The 20,962-nt window shown below is 37.0% G+C and overlaps 1 protein-coding gene across 1 annotated transcript in view; it reads right to left on the bottom strand.

Annotated features, from left to right (window-relative positions):
* ZFC3H1 (zinc finger C3H1-type containing) overlaps nucleotides 1–20,962 on the bottom strand; it is a 65,114-nt gene that overhangs the window by 11,601 nt on the left and 32,551 nt on the right. The window contains 15 exon segments of the mRNA XM_006095457.2: nucleotides 8–128; nucleotides 212–317; nucleotides 2,881–2,939; nucleotides 2,941–3,116; nucleotides 3,711–3,899; nucleotides 5,946–6,132; nucleotides 7,414–7,597; nucleotides 8,329–8,448; nucleotides 8,794–8,895; nucleotides 9,830–9,951; nucleotides 10,059–10,190; nucleotides 13,278–13,387; nucleotides 13,474–14,013; nucleotides 14,369–14,500; nucleotides 19,246–19,420. Coding sequence (XP_006095519.1) covers nucleotides 8–128; nucleotides 212–317; nucleotides 2,881–2,939; nucleotides 2,941–3,116; nucleotides 3,711–3,899; nucleotides 5,946–6,132; nucleotides 7,414–7,597; nucleotides 8,329–8,448; nucleotides 8,794–8,895; nucleotides 9,830–9,951; nucleotides 10,059–10,190; nucleotides 13,278–13,387; nucleotides 13,474–14,013; nucleotides 14,369–14,500; nucleotides 19,246–19,420 — 2,455 coding nt within the window.

Here is a 20,962-nt window from a genome sequence, read left to right as displayed (position 1 = left end):
GCCACACTGCCCTGGCTTTGTCGTGCTGACTTGTTTGCAAATATAAAGCAACAAGGGCTTCCAACAACTGGCAGTTCATGGGACAAGATTCCAATAAACATTTACAAAGTTCTACTGCAGCCTCATACCTTAACAAGAAAAAAACATGTCTATACATATTTTAAAAATCAACTTTTAACACAAGATTAACTGCTTGCCAATTAAGTTTTACCTCTCTAGAAGCTGGTGCAGAGCAATCATGTTTGTGTAAAGTGGAACACAGACCTCTGTTCTTTCCTCAACAGGAAGGCTCTCATCTGTGCAAGCTTTCACTGCATCTATCCAAAAATATCACAATAGCATGAATCAAACATAGAATTAATTATTCCACTGTTCTTTCAACTCTAAAAGACCAATAGGAGAAGATGGTCTAGCCCTTTGTTTGACCATCATCTTATTCTGAACTTCTGGCATTTATCCAAAGGAGATATTTCAGATATCTCTAAACTCATAAAATTCAATCTCTTACCCTCACTTTCCTGGTAAAAATAAAACAACCCAATATGAGATCTTGCTTCTATTGATATTTTCATTTAAACAAAGGTCCCCTTTATTTTCCTAAATTCCTTAAAACTTACCTTAAAAAAAGAAATCAAATTACCTTTTCTTCTTTCTCTGACCCACTTCAAGAGACCTTGACTGCTGTCATACAGCCATTTAAGTGTCTCCCCCCTAAACTAGATCTTTTCCTTACTCCTTCAAAATACACTTCCCCCTTGTAAAGAATACTTCACTTTAAAAAAAAAAAAAAGAATATTTTACTTGATCAGGCCACTTCTTAGAGAATAGTATCATGTTTTACTTTGTACAACTGTCACTATTTCCTCCTTGCCCAATGGTAGTATGACCCCCAGATCTGCAGAGTTTAAAAGTGAATGCCACTCTGAAACTATTCATTTGAAGTTCAGTTACAGGATCATAACTAAACAAACCTGAAAGCCTATCTCTACATTCATTTTATTTGATTAGCATTTGATAATGTACTTCCTCTTCTTTTTCTTTTCTTTTTGTCTCTGCTTCTAAATGATTGTTTATAAGTTCTCTTGGTCTCATATACTCCCTTTTATCTCTAACTACTATAGTTTTAAATGTCTATGTCCTCAGAGGAAATATCTCATAGCTTCAACTACTAAATAATTTACTGAAAGAGTACATTAAAAACTGCAAAGCACTTAGTAATTTAGTGACTTCTACGTTAATTAATTTCCAAATCCATTTCTCTACCCATAATTGTCCACTTTAGGTCCACTTACTTATCTTCCTTATTTCCTTCTGCCAACAGGCATTTCCAATTGGATGACCAATTACCACTCACAAATACTATTCCTACTACCAAAATCAGTCTTCCCAATTTATCAGTTTTCTACTAATGCACTTTCCTTTGCTGGTCTCAAGACCCTGAATTCATCTTTGACTATGTCGTCTCTCCTTCCCTGACATTTAATCTGTCCCCTGCATCTCTATATGCTAACTTCAAATATCTCTAATAAATACTCTCCCTCCCAGTTTACTTTTTTTGTGCCTCAGTTATGGCAATGAGTTTCTGGTTGGTTTTCCTACCTGTGGTATTCTCTTCAGCACATTTTTTTTTCTTTCTTCAAGAACCTCTAATGTCATCAAGTCTAATACACTTATACAAAGTTGAAAATTTGGTAGGTATCATTCCACTTATGAAAGTTAATTCCTACTATTCTTTAGCACAGAACTCTCACTTTAATAAGGACCCTTCCTTCTTCTAATCTCCCTTCAAATCCAATGTACCAATTCTTACCCACTTGTTGCTTTTTGTTTACTTAGCTCCCCTAACAGGAATGTCCTTTTTTCCCTTCCCTTCTTCCCTGGTTTATTCAATAAACATTTATACTTAGCACAAAGTCAAACATTGTAGGCACTTGGAAAATGTAGACATAAGACAAGGATTCTATCTTTGAAGAGGCCCATTAAGTCACATCATAGTTGAGCTTCAGAATCCAGCTCTAAGTCCTAATTCTTCTATGAAGACTTCCTTGATCATGCCAACCTACAATGTCTTTCCTTTGGATTTATGGCCTGTACCATATAATTGTATCAACCACAGATTCTAATCTCTTCTATAAGCAGAGATTTTAGACTATATACTAATTCACAGTTATCTGGCCTCATCTCTTAATAATTATGTCAAATGTATAGATTTTATCTTCTGACTAGGTCCGTGGTCAACAAACTGCGGCTCGCGAGTTTGCCCCTTGAGTGTGTCTCTTTGGCCCCTTGAGTGTGGCTCTTCCTAAGCCTTAGGAGTACCCTAATTAAGTTAATGACAATGTACCTACCTATATAGTTTAAGTTTAAAAAACTTGGCTCTCAAAAGAAATTTCAATCGTTGTACTGTTGATATTTGGCTCTGTTGACTGTTGACCACTGGACTAGGTTATATATCTCTTAGTAGGAAGGAATAGGCTTTATACCTTATGTGTCCCACAGCAGATAAATTATTTAGTATATAGTAACAATCAAATTCATTGATCGATGGATCAAATATTAATTACTTGAAAAACAAGATACAATCTTTAACTTTCACCTTGATAAACTGCTTCTAAAAATTCAATCAACTCATTAAACCTATCAATCTATTAATCTAGCTAATATCCTTTGCTATAATCAGAAAAACTAATTATGTAGTATTAATTATGTACAGTTCCTAGCCTTCATAGATGCCAATGCCAATCTCTTCTGATTCAATCCTTAATCTTCAACTATAGCATAGAACTACAACTTGCAATTATAAATCTGTTTCACTTAATTATGAAGAACCATAAAAGGGTAAGTGATATTTTAATATTATTTATAAACATTTATACTTACCTTCAAACACTGCTAACAACATATCAGGATTAGTCTTTACATCTTGAACTGTTTCCAAGGATTATAAATGGTTCTGTGTTAACAATTCTTGAAGGATTGGCATTAGATGGATCATAAAATTTTGAAGGGAGACTGTTGAATTCAATAAGATGTATGTAGGCCAGCCATGCCAAACATCGATCACTTGTTTTAAGGTACTCAGATACTATTCCATCATTAACCGATTTCAATGCATTCTAGGTAAATGAAAAAGTAAACTCAGGGTTTTTTTTAAATAATGACTCCTATTCCTGAGATTCAAATGTAAAGCCAACAATGAATAAAACAGTTGTATTTCTTTGGAGTGGTTCTTAAATACCTACGTTAAAACTTTTGAAAGCCACCAATTTGTTTTTAATCAAAAACTTTTTAGAAATATCAGTATCAAATTAACAAATTTTATTATGCAAAGGTTCATAACATACTTAATGAAAAAGATTAAATTTATCTGAACATTTTCAGTGTCTTGTTATTCAAAATCTAGTAAGATAAAGAGAAATTAGTAAAAACAAACAAAACTCTGCATCCCTATAGCAGATTTTCACAATGAACTAATTTTTTTACCTTATTGTTTGAATACTGAAATTTATTCTGGTGGGTACTGGACATACATTAGTTTCCTTTAAACCTCATAAACACTCTAAAGAAGGTATTATCCCCACTAAGTAAATGAGGAAACAATCATAAACTTACTCAACTTCACACAACTTACTAGTAAGTGGTAAAACAAGAATTCAAATCTAAAGCCAGTTCTCTACAAAGTATAATTAAATGCTACAACAACTATTTACCTGTAAAAGTGCAAGTGCACTTTGGGATCTTCCAGTAAATATGTGCAGCTGAACTCTAAACAAAAGAGCCTCTAAAAGCTGAAAGGACAGAATATCTGATGCTTCCCGTTTGGCTGCTCCCATCAGAAATTCCACCATTCTCTCACATACATAATCCTTTTCTTCAAAGGTGCTTTCTAGGTGCAGAAACTGCCCAAAGAGATTTCATAAAATTAATCATGCTTCATAAGATAAGATGTAAAATGCATATTTTTCACATCTCATTATGAAACTGTCTCATATTAAATCTTCAATTTCTACAAAAAGGAAAATTATAAATATACATAAACTCATCTTCCAGTACTATAACCTAGGTTTCCCCTTCTACCACAAGTTGGAAAGTAAAATCAGATGAACACTAGAATAATACTGATGTACTCTCAGAATTATCACTGAAAAAATTCCATCTTTCCTTTCCTTGAACCAATAGGTAAATGACAGCAAGACTATGATATATCTCCAAAAATTCACATTTATGATCACATACATTTTGCATTGCTTAGGTGTGTGACTATATAAAAATTCTAAAAATAGCATTCATGTTAGAACTAGATGGCAAAATAATTAAAAAGACTTAATCAGCCTGGCCAGTGTGGCTCAGTAGTTGTGTCAACCTATGAAACAGAAGGTTCAATTCTTGGTCTGGGCACATGCCTGGGCTGTGGGATGGATCCCCAGTAGAAGGCATGCAGAAGGCAGCCAATCAATGATTCTCTCTCATCGATGTTCCATCCCTCTTTCCTCCCCCTTCCTCTCTCTGAAATCAACAAAAACATACTTAAAAAAAAAGAAAAAAAACTTAATCGAGAAATGAAAAGGCCCTTTAAAACCAAACAACTTTAAGGAAAAATATTACATCCTAAAAATCTGGTGGTGGTCAACAGCATTAATTTGGTACTACATGGCATATTTCACTGTTCACATCTATTCAGTACTTGTGTTAGGCTAGAGTGGCAAATTAATTCATTAAGGGATACCATGTTATACAATTCTTATTTGTCCCGAATTTCAATTGGCAAGAAAATGATAGATCTGACAGTAATTGATTTATCGGAATGTGTATCTGAATCTAACAGCTCCTGAGTTTAGCTGGTAAGAGTTCAGATATTAATAAATATTTCTTTTACAGGTGGATTCATTAAAATTTTAAGTTTAAACCTGAGTAGGAAAGGGACCATTCTCTCAGAAAATGAGGAAGACCTATTTTTCCACCAAATCTTTATATGTTGGCCAGGTTCAATATTAGTATGAATTACAGATTAATATTTATTTCTATAAAAATGAGGACAGCCAGGCCAGAGTGGCTCAGTGGTTGAGCATCGAACTATGAACCAGAAAGTCACAGTTTGATTCTCAGTCAGGGCACATGCCCGGGCTCAATGCCCAGTGTGGGGCGTGCAGGAGGTAGCCAGTCAATGATTCTCTCTCATCATTGAGGTCTCCCTCTCTCTCTCTATCTCTCTTTCTCACTCTCCCTTTCTCTGTAAAATCAATAAAAACATATTTTTAAAAATGACAGATAATATATTATTTCTTGGCATTCATGGAAATGTTTTACATGAATAAGAAATTCAAAAGAAAATTTTTTTTCAGATGCTTTGCACAAAATTCACTTAACTTCACACAAACTAAAACTGCTTAAGAGCCCTGGCAGGGTGACTAAGTTAGCTGGAGCATTGTCCGTACACCAAAAGGTTGCAGGTTTAATTCCCAGTCATCGCACATACCTAGATTACAGATTCAATCCCCTGGTCCGGGAGCATGTGGGAGGCAACCGATCAATGTTTCTGTCTGTCTCTCTCCCCTTCCCTCACCTTCCTCTCTCTCTAAATATAAAAACATATCCTGGGGTAAGGATTAATATTAATTTTTTTTTAAAAAAACTGCTTAAGAATAGGTAAGTATTAAAATGATTTAAAATGTTCATTTTTTTCTATGCCAACAAAGTTAGTTATACAACAACAAAAACCACCTCTTCACTAAGTATTTTCTTCTTGTTTAATCTAAATTAATCTAGACACAGAAGTGGTTTTGAGGTTACTGGACACCAAAAGTAAAGGTATCATATCTATATGCAAATAAAGAATATGATCCATTAAGCTATATATCAATATTTAAGATGACCCAGAGTTATAAACACATATACACACACACCCACACGTGCACACACAGGACTATGTTATCTTTTCTACTCACAGTCCAAAAACTTTGATAATCAGGAGCATATTCAACAGCTGTTTCACACATTTCCTGCACCTCCTCCTTGGTTCCTCTTTTAGAAAACAATTTGAGATAATGGCACCAAATTTCTGGGTTGTCTTTGTTGTTTTCCAAAGCCCGAGCCAGAACATTTAAAGCAGAATCCAAAGACTCTGAACATAGCCTACATGTTTAAAAGAAAAGCAAGAGGATTTTTTTTTTAATGTTTTGAAAAGTTTTAAATTGAGCTACTCTACTGAGTCAATTTTTAAATTCCATTTTCTACTAGAACCTGCCAAGAAACTAGTCACATATGACAAAGAGTGGTAGATCAAGATTTTCTGTCACATCTGTTCCTATTTCCCATAGACCCAACAATTCCTTTCTAAGTGGATGCTCAGTTAGCATTTACCAGATAAAACCACTGTGTTATAAAACCACTAAATTATCAACTTCAAATGTGCTTTATGTCCATACTCAGCAATACCTTTTTATGATTTACACTGATCTGGGAATGGGAAAAGTTAAACAATTCTCCCTCAAAGGCCAGCTACTGCCAGTACAAAATATCAAAGCTTTCAATATAATAGTTCTTTTCAACGGTCAAGGTCTGGCTATATCTTGGAGAAGATAATTGTCTCTCATGATCCTATTCATACAATAATGTACAGTTCTTTGGCCTTCACTCAGTAAATGAGTCAGAAAAGAAAACACTGCAACTTATCCCATTAACATGGAAATGACACACAGGGCTCGTTAAATAAGCACCATATTCAGGTATGTAGGTGTATTAGCATTCTGCAGTGCTGCCTTATTAAAAAAGCTTTTATACTGAGTTCTAAGATAGACAATCAAAGTAGCCTGTTAAAAAAAAAAACAGAATTATTATCATTTTAAAATTGAGACAATAAAAGATTCCTGGTAGTAAGATTATTTCTGATAAACCTATCAAAAAGTAGGTTAGAATATACATTTATACAAAAGAAGCTGCCAACTGTGAGATTAATTATTATTTACCTTATTTGCATACATGTAATATAACACTACATGCAGAAAACAGGCAAGTCACCAGAATTTAGAGGATCTTAAACAAGCTTTAAATCTCCAAATGAAGATTAACAAAAAAATTTAACCTGTCCCACTACTTTTTTAAAAACCCAATAAATAATCCTTATACCACTAAGAACTTATTGTTTTAACTAATCCTACTTTGAGATAAGAGCTCACTAGAGTTAAAAACTATAGCTAATTTATTACCTATACACTGAGACATGCACACAACTCAAGATCTAATCTTAAACATTTTCTAATAGCTTTTAAACAATAAAGTGCTTTAGCTCTGTCAAAAAAAAACAAAGGCTCCATTGATACTAGGAAGGAAATATGATTACCACAGAAGGAGTGAACCTCAAACACAAAAATATAAATGTGCAACAGTTTACACAAAGACTAGTAGTAGACCTACCCTTCATTTTGACTCAAGTACTTGTATGCAAGCTTGAGCCAAAGTTGTACATGAGAAGGATTTTCAAGCACACTTGCTTCTAAATTAGCAATGTCATCAGTCTCATTTGTAAAGTATCTGACATCATCTGGAGTCACAACTGTATCCAAAGCTGGAACTTTTATTCGGTTCTCTGGCTGAAAGGCTATAAAAAGATATCATTAGTTTCACACTTTCTCTTACCCACAGACACAAGAAAAAACAACTGGTCTCATCTTTAAACTAGGACTCTACTGGGCCAAACAGAAGTATGGTCTCCCTACTTTAAGGTAAGTGCCATCACCTGATAATTCACATTCATTAAATTATAAGAGAAAGTTATAATTTATGAAGATTCTTTATTCCACTATATCTAAATTAAGAGAAAAAGTGTTAATGTAAATAAGCACAAGAGAGCATACACCTATCAGGTATCTGCTAATCCACAAATAGCAAACAAATTATGTAAACTTGAGATTATAATGCAAGATGTGCTTGACAATAGGCACTCATTCGTATATTACTCTGCTCATTCATTTATTCCTTCATTTTGTGAGCCTACTTACTGCATGTCAGAAAATACAGGCTCAAATCAAAGATTAAATAAAATAAAACATCTGCCCTCAAAAAGACACAAGCCAGGCAGTGGTTTGAAGTTGTCATGATTACTAAAGAGTCATCCCTGGATTTACTGGGCCATACAAAATGCCCTGCAATGCAAGGGGCAGTTCTACACAATGAAGAACTACTACTAATTGCCTTAAATGCCAAATGGCATAACTGGTTTTTAAAAATAGAAATAAAAAAATAAAAACATCTACAATAGTAGATACACCAAAAGATTAGTAAAGTGGAACACCACAACTGAATGATTCAGGATCTTAAATTACTTCTTACCATACTTAATTGGTCCTGTAGACTGTTCATCATCACTACTGAAACTATTCTCTGAAATAGGTTTTCTCCAAAACTTTGGCTTCCACTTTCTTTTATCTTTGTAGGTTGTAAATGGAGGTGCTAAAGTAGACAGGAAATGACTTAGTTGACACACCTAGTTTTTATGGTTTTGAAGGCTACCCAAATAACACTAAAAAAGAGCTAAATTTATTCTATTGTGTTAGAAATGACTTATATACAGCGTGTCCCAAAAAAATGTATATGTACTTTAACAGTTGATAGCTCAATTTTGAAAATGAAATATATTTTAATAAATACTGCCTTTATAATTATTCAAAGTGTGTGTATACGTTTTTTGGGACACCCTATATAATTTTTTTATATTGAGAACATAATGCCAGAAAATTTGCTGTCATAAAGATACTACAATATCCTTTTGTGAGAGGGAGAGACATATATACTCACTATGGCCTTTACTTTCATTGATATTGCTAACAAGAAGAACCGCCATCTGGTCCATTGACATTCGATCTTTGTTTACTCCAAAAAGTTTCTCAACATATTTTTCTGAAATTAGACCAATGCTATTGTCATAAAAAGCATAAAAAACATGGATTTCAGAGAAGAGGCTAATTAAAGAGTATAAAGTGAAGAACAGTTTAAGAATTAAAGAGAAGTATATGGTAGTAGTCAAAAACACCTACAGCTTCTAGAGGGCAAGGACCACATATTAACTACTATGCAAATCTTACCACATCATGCATTCCAATTTGAGCTGAAAAAAATATATATTTACTGAAACCAACTAAACAAGTGAAAGTTAAAGCCCAAATAGGGAATGATTACATTCAGTGACTTTACAATCACTTTGGTTGTGATAACAGTCAATTTAATAAACTTAATATCTGGCACTGAATCTAGGGAAAAATTTAACATTTACTCATTAATGTCTGACAATAACCTATGCTTTCTATAATATCAAAGTGTACAAAGTCCTTTTTATCTCATTGTAGAATCTGAAACTACAGACATCTTTCTTAACTTCCAACTCTCCTTTATTTTTGAAAAATATAATAAAAAGAGCTCTATTTTAAAATCATTACTAAAATTTCTATACAAATGTTTATATATTCTTCCAAATAAACTAAACTGTTTAGATGCGTTCTATCCAAATGACATTCAATGATAGAAAGGTCTTATATCTTGCACTGTCCTATTGGTAAAGCACTGAGCACCACTGAGCTACTGAACTCAATAGTGGCTATAGGGCACTGAAATGTGGCTAGTGTGACTTGATAGAGTACATTTTAATTTAGGTTTGAATAGCAACGTATAGCTAGTGATTACTGTATTGGACAGAGAAGATCTAGATAAAGTGTCATAGGTCAATATACTGAATTATGACAGCAATTAAAAGATGTCAAAAAAAACTGAACACTACGTTTTTAAATTGCCTAAATTCAAATTTTCATTTCGGGAACAAGAAGAGGTCTTCAATAACCTGCTGCAGCAGCAATTTCTTCATCAGTGCTTGTCTCTGAACAACCAATCAAAGACAGATTATATGACAGAATGTCCTGGAATAGCTGTTTTCGGCTAAGCGTATAGTCTTGTGTATGCTGCCTAAAATAAAATGACAACACAGAAAAGATAATCATGTACGTATCAAAGTCCAAATAACCAAAACTGTCTTTTAGATTATAAAATGTTCACATATTAAAACTACTCACCACTGACAATCATCATCATTACAGGTTCCTGTTAAATCAAAACGGCAGAAACACTGATCCGGTTCAATCATATTACTGTATGATACTGAGCTTAGGGGAAGTTTCTCCTTAGTTCGATAGTATGGACTAAATCTAAGAAGAGAGATGGACATATTATGTTCCATAAACATAACCTAGAAAAATTTTCCTTCCCAACTAAAATTTCTATACTTAAATACTTAATAGCAACCACGCCCCCAGAATATAAAGTGATAGGGACAAACTACTTTTATACCCAGAACATAAAAGACCTGAAATAGAAAACAAAAAACTCTGTATTTTAAAAGTAGTGTTTTTACATCACATAATAAAATACTACATAATGTTGGTATTTCTTACAATGTCACCAGCCAACAAAAAAAACTAAGGAAAAAGTCTGTACTAGTAGGTGCTTTACAATTTTACAATTGAATCATACCCATTTAACAGGCTCACAACTTCTAGAAGTTTAAAAGACAAATACAACCTCCCACAAAATTAATCATCTGAGAATACCTAAATCAATTTTATGAGAGCTGGCCAAGGCATTCCTTACACATGGTAACAGTAAAATTAAAAATTATTGTAGGACTCCAGTTATTTTTTCCTAAAATCTCTAACAGGCAATCATCAAGAATTCACAATTCCGAGAAACCAAGATGGTGGCATAGGTAAACACCGGAAATTGCTGCCTCACACAACCACTTCAAAAATACAACTAAAAGACAAAACGGACATCATCCAGAACCACACGAAGGCTGGCCGAGTAGAAATTCTACAACTAGAAGGAAAGAGAAAAGCACACTGAGACTCAGAGGAGAGGCACGCGTGGAAAGGGCTGGCAACTGAGGACACGGTTGTCTTTTTCAATCAGGAGGGAGTCTCAAGCTCCTGACTGCTCTGAACTCCAGTTCCGGGCGAGTCTCTGGGGACCCAGACTCATACGGGGAGAAACTGGACTATCTGGCAGCAGGAGGAACTCGAGGGTGGCTTTCTCTCAGAGGTGCCTGCAGCAATTACCGGGACACTGAGAGGCAGGGCCTCTTAGGGTAGGACTGAGGATCAGCCATAGCTGTTTGCTCCGCCCTGTTGGCCCCGTTGGCCCCACCCCACCCAAGCTGTGCACAGAGGATTTTGCATATGAATGCCCTTTGCAACCTGAAAATTACCTAACAAACTGCAGCTGGGTCAGAGAGACCCAGAACTTCCAAAAGAAGGCCCAAGGCCCCACAGCAGCTTGCATTGCTTCACAGCTGGGCCTCATCTGGGCACCTCCAAACCCCAAACAAGGAAAAGGAATCTGCAGGTCTCTCCATAGCTCCTGCTGGGTAGCCTCAGGCAGAGGCTAAATTAGCACCTCCTTAGAGATCCAAGAGCCAGTGTACCCAGTGGTCAGAGTGGGACCATCCAGATTACAACTCCTCAGATCCATAAGGGACACACTCAGGGGGCAGACTCAGTGAGCACCAAAGCCCCACTGAAGCAAGCCTTGCCCCAGAAGGGTGTCTCCAGCACAGAAGTTCTCCCACTGCAGAAACAGCTGATTCTCACTGCCAATTGGCCTGGAGGTCAATTCCTCCCAGTGATACCTACAACAATCAAGGCTTAACTACAACAAGACTGTGCACAAAGCCCACAAAGGGGTGCACCAAGAGTGTCCACCTCAGGTAATTGGGCAGGCTGAGCCACTGGGCCCTATAGGACACCTAGCACACAAAGCCACTCTATCAACACAGGGAAGCAGCCATAATGTGAAGACAAAGAAACAGGTCACAAATGACAGAAATGGAGGAAAGCAAACTACTGGATATAGAGTTCAAAACCATGGTTATAAGGTTTTTCAAGAATTTTCTAGAAAGCACCGATAAATTTAGTGAGACCCTCGAGGATATGAAAAAGGACCAACTAGAAATTAAGCATACACTGACTGAAATAAAAAATATTATTCAGAGACCCAACAGTAGACCAGAGGATCCCAAGAATCAAGTCAAAGATTTGAAATATGAAGAAGCAAAAAACGCCCAACCGGAAAACCAAAAAGAAAAAAGAATCCAAAATATGAAGATAGTGTAAGGAGCCTCTGGGATAACTTCAAGCATACCAACATCCAAATTATGGGGGTGCCAGAAGAAGAGAGAGAGCAAGATATTGAAAACCTATTTGAAGAAATAATGACAGAAAACTTCCCCTACCTGGTGAAAGAAATAGACTTACAAGTCCAGGATGCTCAGAGAACCCCAAACAAAAGGAATCCAAAGAGGACCACACCAAGACACATCATATTTAAAATGCCAAGAGCAAAAGACAAAGAGAGAATCTTAAAAGCAGCAAGAGAAAAACAGTTAGTTACCTACAAGGGAGTACCCATAGGACTGTCAGCTGATTTCTCAACAGAAACTATGCAGGTCAGAAGGGAGTGGCAAGAAATATTCAAAGTGATGAATACCAAGAACCTACAACCAAGATTACTTTACCCAGCAAAGCTATCATTCAAAATTGAAGGTCAGATAAAGAGCTTCACAGATAAGAAAAAGCTAAAGGAGTTCATCACCACCAAACCAGTATATATGAAATGCTGAAAGATATCCTTTAAGAAGAGGAAGAAGAAGAAAAAGGTAAAGATACAAATTATGAACAACAAATACATATCTATCAACAAGTGAATCTAAAAATCAAGTGAATAAATAATTTGATGAACAGAATAAACTGGTGAATATAATAGAATCAGGGGCATAGAAAGGGAGTGGACTGACAATTCTCAGGGGGGAAGAGGTGTGGGGGGTGCGGGAAGAGACTGGACAAAAATCATACACCTATGGATGAAGAGTGGGGGTGGGGGGTAAATGCAGAGGGTGGGGTGGGAACCGAGTGGAGGGGAACTATGGGGGGAAAAAGAGAAACAATTGTAATAATCTGAACAATAAAGATTAATTTAAAAAAAAAAAAGAATTCACAATTCCACCAGTAGCAAGAAATTAGAAAATGATAATAATTAATAAACTCAAGTGTGAGCTAACCCTTATTTCCTGATACGGTTTGTATTAGACAAGACATTAATTTTTACTTTCCCTAAAAGAGCAAATTCATTTTTCAGTGACCATGATTCAATTTCTTCTTTCATTATCATCAAATATTCGAAGTTAAGATATCAAAAACAGGAGTAATCCTGAAACTGAAGTTCACTGAATCTTTCTTTTATACCTGTAGGACTTAAAAACCAGAAGAGGGCTGTGGTAGGGACTAAAAGGACATGGCTTCACTTCTGTTGTTTTATTCTGTGCTGTCATAAAATCTACATCCACAGAAATCTCCTGCAAAAGAAAACAATAACTTCATAAGGCAAATAAGGCTAGGGTGAATTCTACATTTTTTTAAAGAATATGAAATGTTCCATTACCTGACCACACAAAACCTTTCCTGTAATGCCTGTTGTGGTTTTTAAAATCAGTTGTTTTAAGCTGTCAGCTTTTGAATATAATTTTTGCAATTCACCAATTTTTAACCCTAGAAAAAGTTCTGGTTTTTCTACCATGTTCTTAGCTTTGTTTACACATTCTTTGTTAGGTGTATCAGTGTGTTTAAGGTTAGGTTTAGTAAAAGAATTGGATTCTAAGAAGGATCTTCTTCGTTCCCTGTTTGACCCAGACAAAATCTCATCATCAACATCATTTTCTTCAGTGTCCAGACTCAATTTATCTTGAGTCAGATCGTGAAGTGAGGGTTGAGGTAAAGAAAATTCAGGTTCCTCTTCCACAACTGGAGCGATATTTTGTTGTTCCTTTGCTTTAAGGGCCCGAGCTTCTTTTAGTTTCTGAATTTTCAGAGCATATTCATATTCTAGCTTTTGTAATCGTCTTTTTTCCATAGCAATTAGTTCTGCTGAATGCTTTCTTGGACTTGATACTGGAGAACTGTCCAGTCTCATCATTTTGTTTGGCTGGGGGAAAAACGATATAAACATTTTATATCGCTATGATTTTATAAACAATTTCTGGTAACTGTGCTATCCCCACAATACAATGCCAACATTATAAAACTAGATAACGAGCATAAAACAGTTTTACAAGTCTCCAACAGTTTTGCTAGTTAATCTATAAAACAAAACAAAAAACAAAGTAAAGTCAAAATAAATAAACAAGGTTCCAAAAACATGGATGTCATTTGAAAACAAAGCTTTAATCTTATTCTATTTGAATATGCAGGAATGAGTTACTTTATCTATCTCTTACCCTCAAAACTATCATAAAAACTTTCTTCTTTCCAAAAATAAAATATTTCTACAAAGAACTTACTCCAAAGCGATCTTGTTCCAGTTTTCGTTTTCCTATTTCTTTACTAGCCACTGCCTTTGCCCGAGCAAACTCTTCTCCATACTTTAGAGTCAAAGCTTTTTTAACTGTAACACGTTGTTGCACTTTGTGAATCTGAAAATAAAGGATAATTCTAAAAATGTAAATGTAAACCATAGAAGAGCAAATAACTTCTTTTTAACACAGCAGGGCATTCAATGGAAAATATAAATATTCCAATATTATGTCTCAAAGGAGAACATTATTTTATTAAAAATTTGGCCAATAAGAACAAAGTAGGTGGGATCTCAATACCAGATATCAAGCTGTATTACAAAGCCACTGTTCTCAAAACTGCCTGGCACTGACACAAGAACAGACATATAGATCAATGCAATAGAATAGAAAACCCAGAAATCGACCCAAACCAATATGCTCAATTAGTATTTGACAAAGGAGGCAAGAACATACAATGGAGTCAAGACAGTCTCTTCAATAAATGGTGTTGGGAAAATTGGACAGATACATGCAAAAAAATGAAACTAGACCACCAACTTACACCATACACAAAAATAAACTCAAGGAAAAAAACCAAGATGGCAGCATAGGTAAACACCAGAAATTGCTGCCTCGCACAACTACCTCAAAAATACAACTAAAAGACAAAACGGACATCATCCAGAACCACAGGAAGGCTGGCTGAGTGGAAATTCTACAACTAGAAGGAAAGAGAAAAGCACACTGAGACTCAGAGGAGGTGTGGAAGTCAAGTGTAGAGGTACAGAGGCACGCGTGGAAAGGGCTGGCAACTGAGGACACGGTTGTCTTTTTCAATCAGGAGGGAGTCTCAAGCTCCCGGCTGCTCTGAACTCCAGTTCCGGGCGAGTCTCTGGGGACCCAGACTCATACGGGGAGAAACTGGACTGTCTGGCATCAGGTGGAACCCGAGGACGGCTTTCTCTCAGAGGTGCTTGCAGCAATTACCGAGAAACAGTGAGACCTGGGGCCTCTTAGGGCAGGACTGAGGATCAGCCATAGCTGTTTGCTCCGCCCTGTTGGCCCCACCCCACCCAAGCTGTGCACAGAGGATTTTGCATATGAATGCCCTGGCCCTCTGCAATCTAAAATTACCTAATTGCAGCTGGGTCAGAGAGACCCAGAACTTCCAAAAGAAGGCCCAAGGCCCCACAGCAGCTTGCATTGCTTCACAGCTGGGCCTCATCTGGGCACCTCCAAACCCCAAACAAGGAAAAGGAATCTGCAGGTCTCTCCATAGCTCCTGCTGGGTAGCCTCAGGCAGAGGCTAAATTAGCACCTCCTTAGAGATCCAAGAGCCAGTGTACCCAGTGGTCAGAGTGGGACCATCCAGATTACAACTCCTCAGATCCATAAGGGACACACTCAGGGGGCAGACTCAGTGAGCACCAAAGCCCCACTGAAGCAAGCCTTGCCCCAGAAGGGTGTCTCCAGCACAGAAGTTCTCCCACTGTAGACACAGCCGATTCTCACAGCCAGTTGGCCTGGAGGTCAATTCCTCCCAGTGATACCTACAACAATCAAGGCTTAACTACAACAAGACTGTGCACAAAGCCCACAAAGGGGTGCACCAAGAGTGTCCACCTCAGGTAATTGGGGAAGCTGAGCCACTGGGCCCTATAGGACACCTAGCACACAAAGCCACTCTATCAACACAGGGAAGCAGCCATAAATGTGAAAGACAAAGAAAACAGGTCACAAAATGACAGAAAATGGAGGAAAAGAAAAACTACTGGATATAGAGTTCAAAAACCACGGTTATAAGGTTTTTCAAGAATTTTCGTTTTTTTGGAGAGACCAAGATGGCGGCGTAGGTAAACACCGGAGACCGCTGCCGCAAACAACCATTTCAAAAATACAACTAAAAGACGGAACGGACATCACCCAGAACCCAGGAAGGCTGGCTGAAGAGAGACTCTACAACTAGAAGGAAAGAGAACAGCAAACCGAGGCTCAGAGGAGGCGCAGTGTGGAAAATACAAAGGTACCGAGGTGCGCGCGAAAGCGGGCTGGTGGCTGAGGGGGCGGTTGTCGTTTTCGGTCGGGAGTGAGTCTCAGACTCTGGGCTCCAGATCTGGGCGAGTCTCTAGGGACCCAGACTCAAACGGGAGAAGCGGGATTATCCGGCATCAGTTGGAACCTGAGGGCAGCTTTCTCTCCGAGGTTTGCAGCGGCTGCCGGGGTTCTGAGAAGCAGAGCCTCTGGGAACGGGACTGAGAGCGGCCATAACTGCTCCCTCCGCCCGCCCTGTTGAGCCCACCCCGCCCAAGCCCTGCGCACAGCCATTTGCCGATCGCCTCAGGCAAAGGCTGGATTAGCGCCTCCCCAGAAGACAGACGTTTTCCACACAGCTGATTCCTACAGCCAGTCGGCCTGGTGGTCAAATCCCTCTAGTGTTAACTACAACAATTAAGGCTTGGCTAGAACAAGACTGCGCACAAAGACAACAAGGGGGTGCACCAAGAAAGCATAAAAGATGCGGAGACAAAAAAACATGACAGAAATGGAGGATATGGAGCTAAGAATCGCAATTTTGAGGGCTTGCTATAAACTTGAGCAGAGCCTCACGAAAACTAATGAGACCCTCGATGCTACGATAAAGAAATTAGAAAGTAAGCATACACTGACTGAAATAAAGAATATTATACCCAATAGCAGACCAGAGGAGCACAAGAATCAAACCAAAGATTCGACTAAAAACACCCAACTGGAAAAGCAAAATGAAAAAAGAATCCGAAAGTGTGAAGATAGTGTAAGGAGCCTCTGGGACAGCTTCAAGCGCACTAATATCAGAATAATAGGGGTGCCAGAAGATGATAGACAGCAAGATATTGAAAACCTATTTGAAGAAATAATGGCAGAAAACTTCCCCCACCTGGTGAAAGAAATGGACTTACAGGTCCAAGAAGCGAAGAGAACCCCAAACAAAAGGAATCCAAAGAGGACCACACCAAGGCACATCATCATTAAAATGCCAAGAGCAAAAGACAAAGAGAGAATCTTAAAAGCAGCAAGAGAAAGAGACTCAATTACCTACAAGGGAATACCCATACGACTGTCAGCTGATTTCTCAACAGAAACTTTGCAGGCCAGAAGGGAATGGCAAGAAATATTCAAAGTACTGAATACCAAGAACCTACAACCAAGATTACTTTATCCAGCAAAGCTATCATTCAGAATTGAAGGTCAGATAAAGAGCTTCACAGATAAGGAAAAGCTAAAGGAGTTCATCACCACTAAACCAGTATTATACGAAATGCTGAAAGGTTTCCTTTAAGAAGAGGAAGAAGAAAAAGGTAAAGATACAAATTGTGAACAACAAACATGCATCTATCAACAAGTGAATCTAAGATCAAGTGAATAAATAATCTGATGTACAGAATGTGCGGGAAGAGACTGCACAAAAATCATACACTTTGGGATGAGGACAGTGGGGGGGAAGGTAAGGACAGAGAGTGGGGTGGGAACCGGGTGGAGGGAAGCTATGGGGGGGGAAAAAGAGGAACAACTGTAATAATCTGAACAATAAAGATTAAATTTAAAAAAAAATAAACTCTAAATGGATAAAGGACTTAAATGTAAGACAGGAAACGATAAAAATACTAGAGGAATCCAAAGGCAACAAAATCTCAGACATATGCCGAAGCAATTTCTTCACCGATACAGCTCCTAGGGCATTGGAAACTAAAGAGAAAATACACAAATGGGACTACATCCAAATAAAAAGCTTCTGCACAGCAAAAGAAACCATCAACAAAACAACAAGAAAGCCCACTGCATGGGAGAACATATTTGCCAATGTTATCACTGATAAGGGTTTAATCTCCAACATTTATAGGAAACTCATACAACTTAACAAAAGGAAGATAAACAATCCAATAAAAAAATGGGCAAAGGACCTAAATAGAAACTTTTCAAAAGAAGACAGAAGGAAGGCCAAGAGACATATGAAAACATGCTCAAAGTCACTAATCATCCGAGAGATGCAAATCAAAACAACAATGTGGTACCATCTCACACCTGTCAGAATGGCTATCATCAACAAATCAACAAACGACAAGTGTTGGAGAGGATGTGGAGAAAAGGGAACACTCATGCACTGCTGGTGGGAATGCAGACTGGTGCAGCCACTATGGAAGACAGTATGGAGTTACCTCAAAAAACTAAAAATGTAACTACCATTTGACCCAGTGATCCCACTTCTAGGAGTATATCCCAAGAAACCAGAAACACCAATCAGAAAGGATATATGCATCCCTATGTTCATAGCAGCACAATTTACAATAGCGAAGATTTGGAAACAGCCTAAGTGCCCATCAGCAGATGAATGGATTAGAAAACTGTGGTACATCTACACAATGGAATACTATGCTGCTGTGAAAAAGAAGGAATTCTTACCATTTGCAACAGCATGGATTTAACTGGAGAGCATTATGCTAAGAGAAATAAGCCAGTCAATGAAAGAAAAATACCACATGATCTCACTCATTTATGGATAATAAAGACCATTATAAAATGATGAACAAAAATAGATACAGAGGCAGAGCAGCATGGAACAGACTGTCAAACCACAGCGGGAAGGCCGTGGAGGGTTGTGGGGGGTGGGGTAAGAGATCAATCGAAGGGCTTGTATGCATGCATATAAGCATAACCAATGGACACAAGACACTGGGGGGTAGGGGAGGCTGGGGGAAGGTCAAGGGGAAGAAAAAAAAAAGGAGACATGTGTAATACTCTTTGTAATACTTTAAGCAATAAAACAAAATTTAAAAAAAAATTTGGCCCATAGAAAATGGGTAGTAAACATGAGACTACAATATTTTAATTTAAAAAAAGAACATTACTTGTTCCTGAAGCTTCTTCAAAAACATTTTGTTGGCATTGAGAATTTTCTCTGTTGCTTGAAGCTGTTCTGTAAGTTTGGCAATCTTTGTTTCAGCATTTCGAACAGATTCTTTCTTCTTAGCTTCTTGCTGTACTAGATGCTTTAAAACAGACTCATCTTTCATCAAGAGAATCCTAATTTAAAAGTAACAAAATCCTCATTAATATTTTTCTAAACTAGTGGACTAAACACCATCAGAATAAAAATTACAAAGCAGTAGTTCATTTTTAAATATATATTTATGATATACAGGTGAGAGTTTTAAAAGATTAATATTTTATACTCATCAATCACACAGGTATTCAAATAGGCAGTTAGATTTTATAAAAGTAACTATAGGTCTTTTTTTAAAAAATCATTTAAAGCTAAGTTAATAATAAATGTTTAATGTTGGATGAATCTGACCCCATATGACTTCTGAAAAATGAGGACTTAGGCAGAATGTTCTGTTTAACTTCATATATAATGAAGAGATTAACCAAATAACTTATATGCACATATGCATTACCCATGGACACAGACAATAGGGTGGTTAAGACCAGGGGCATGACAGGAACCATGGTTGGGGGAACAAAGAGGGAAACATCTATAATTCTCCCAACAATAAAGATTCAGAAAAATGAAAATAAAAAATAACAAGATTTAAATTTTAAGAGCTGGTTAGCAAATTATAAAAACAGGACAGAGAAAGTCTCACCATCTTTACACAGAACCTTATGTTTTTAAACCTGTATTTTTAAATCTAAAAGGGGACTGAGTAGCAGAACAAAGCTCAGAAATGTTGATGTTATCTAAAACCATTTTGCTCTCCATCAATTAATGATATCAGGGTGTTTGGAGTGGAAAAAAATGTCTATCCATAAAATGATGTAATTATTTCTATCAAGTATATGTTACTGGCCCTCATCACAAGACAAAAATTTTGTAACTACACATGGTGATGGATGTTAACTAGACTTACTGTGGTGATCATTTCACACAATACATCCAAATATCAAATTATTACGTACGTTGTACACTTGAAACTGTTACCTGTCAATTATACCCCAATAAAATAAATAACCCCCAAATATGCCAATGTATTCAAATACGTTCTATCATTCAACATATTCAACTCGTGAGGTTTTACACATTCTCAAAATTCTGAAACACCACTTGAACGATACAATAACCTCACAAAACATGCAAGAGGTTTATGATCCTTAACTTTATATTCAGTTTATAATAACACAAGATTTGACCATGTGTCTTATTGGACAAACTAGATGACTATTTCCAACAATCAAGTTCATCTTTAACAATAAAAATATGCCTCTAAAGAAGGTATTTCAAAAATCATGCCAGAAGTTTTAAAGAAAATTCCAAATAAGCCATGTATAAAACTGAAGGAACAAACTCATTTGAAGTCTTGGTATTTTTATTTAAATATTATTACTTTAGGTAAATGTATAATTCACCAAAATGATAATCTTATAAAATTCTACCAAGTATAAAAGAATTTGTAGCCCTAGCTGGTTTGGCTCAGTGGATAGAGCGTCAGCCTGCAAACTGAAGGGTTCCGGGTTTGATTCCAATCAAGGGCACATGCCTGGGTTGTGGGCTCGATCCCCAGTAGGGGGTGTGCAGGAGGCAGCCAATCAATGATTCTCTCTCATCATTGATGTTTCTATCTCTCT

The sequence above is a fragment of the Myotis lucifugus genome, unplaced genomic scaffold, assembly GCF_000147115.1.
Source record: "Myotis lucifugus unplaced genomic scaffold, Myoluc2.0 scaffold_156, whole genome shotgun sequence".
Lineage (NCBI taxonomy): Eukaryota > Metazoa > Chordata > Mammalia > Chiroptera > Vespertilionidae > Myotis > Myotis lucifugus.
The sequence above is the reverse complement of the archived record's forward strand: the minus strand, read 5'-3'. Positions and strand labels throughout refer to the sequence as shown.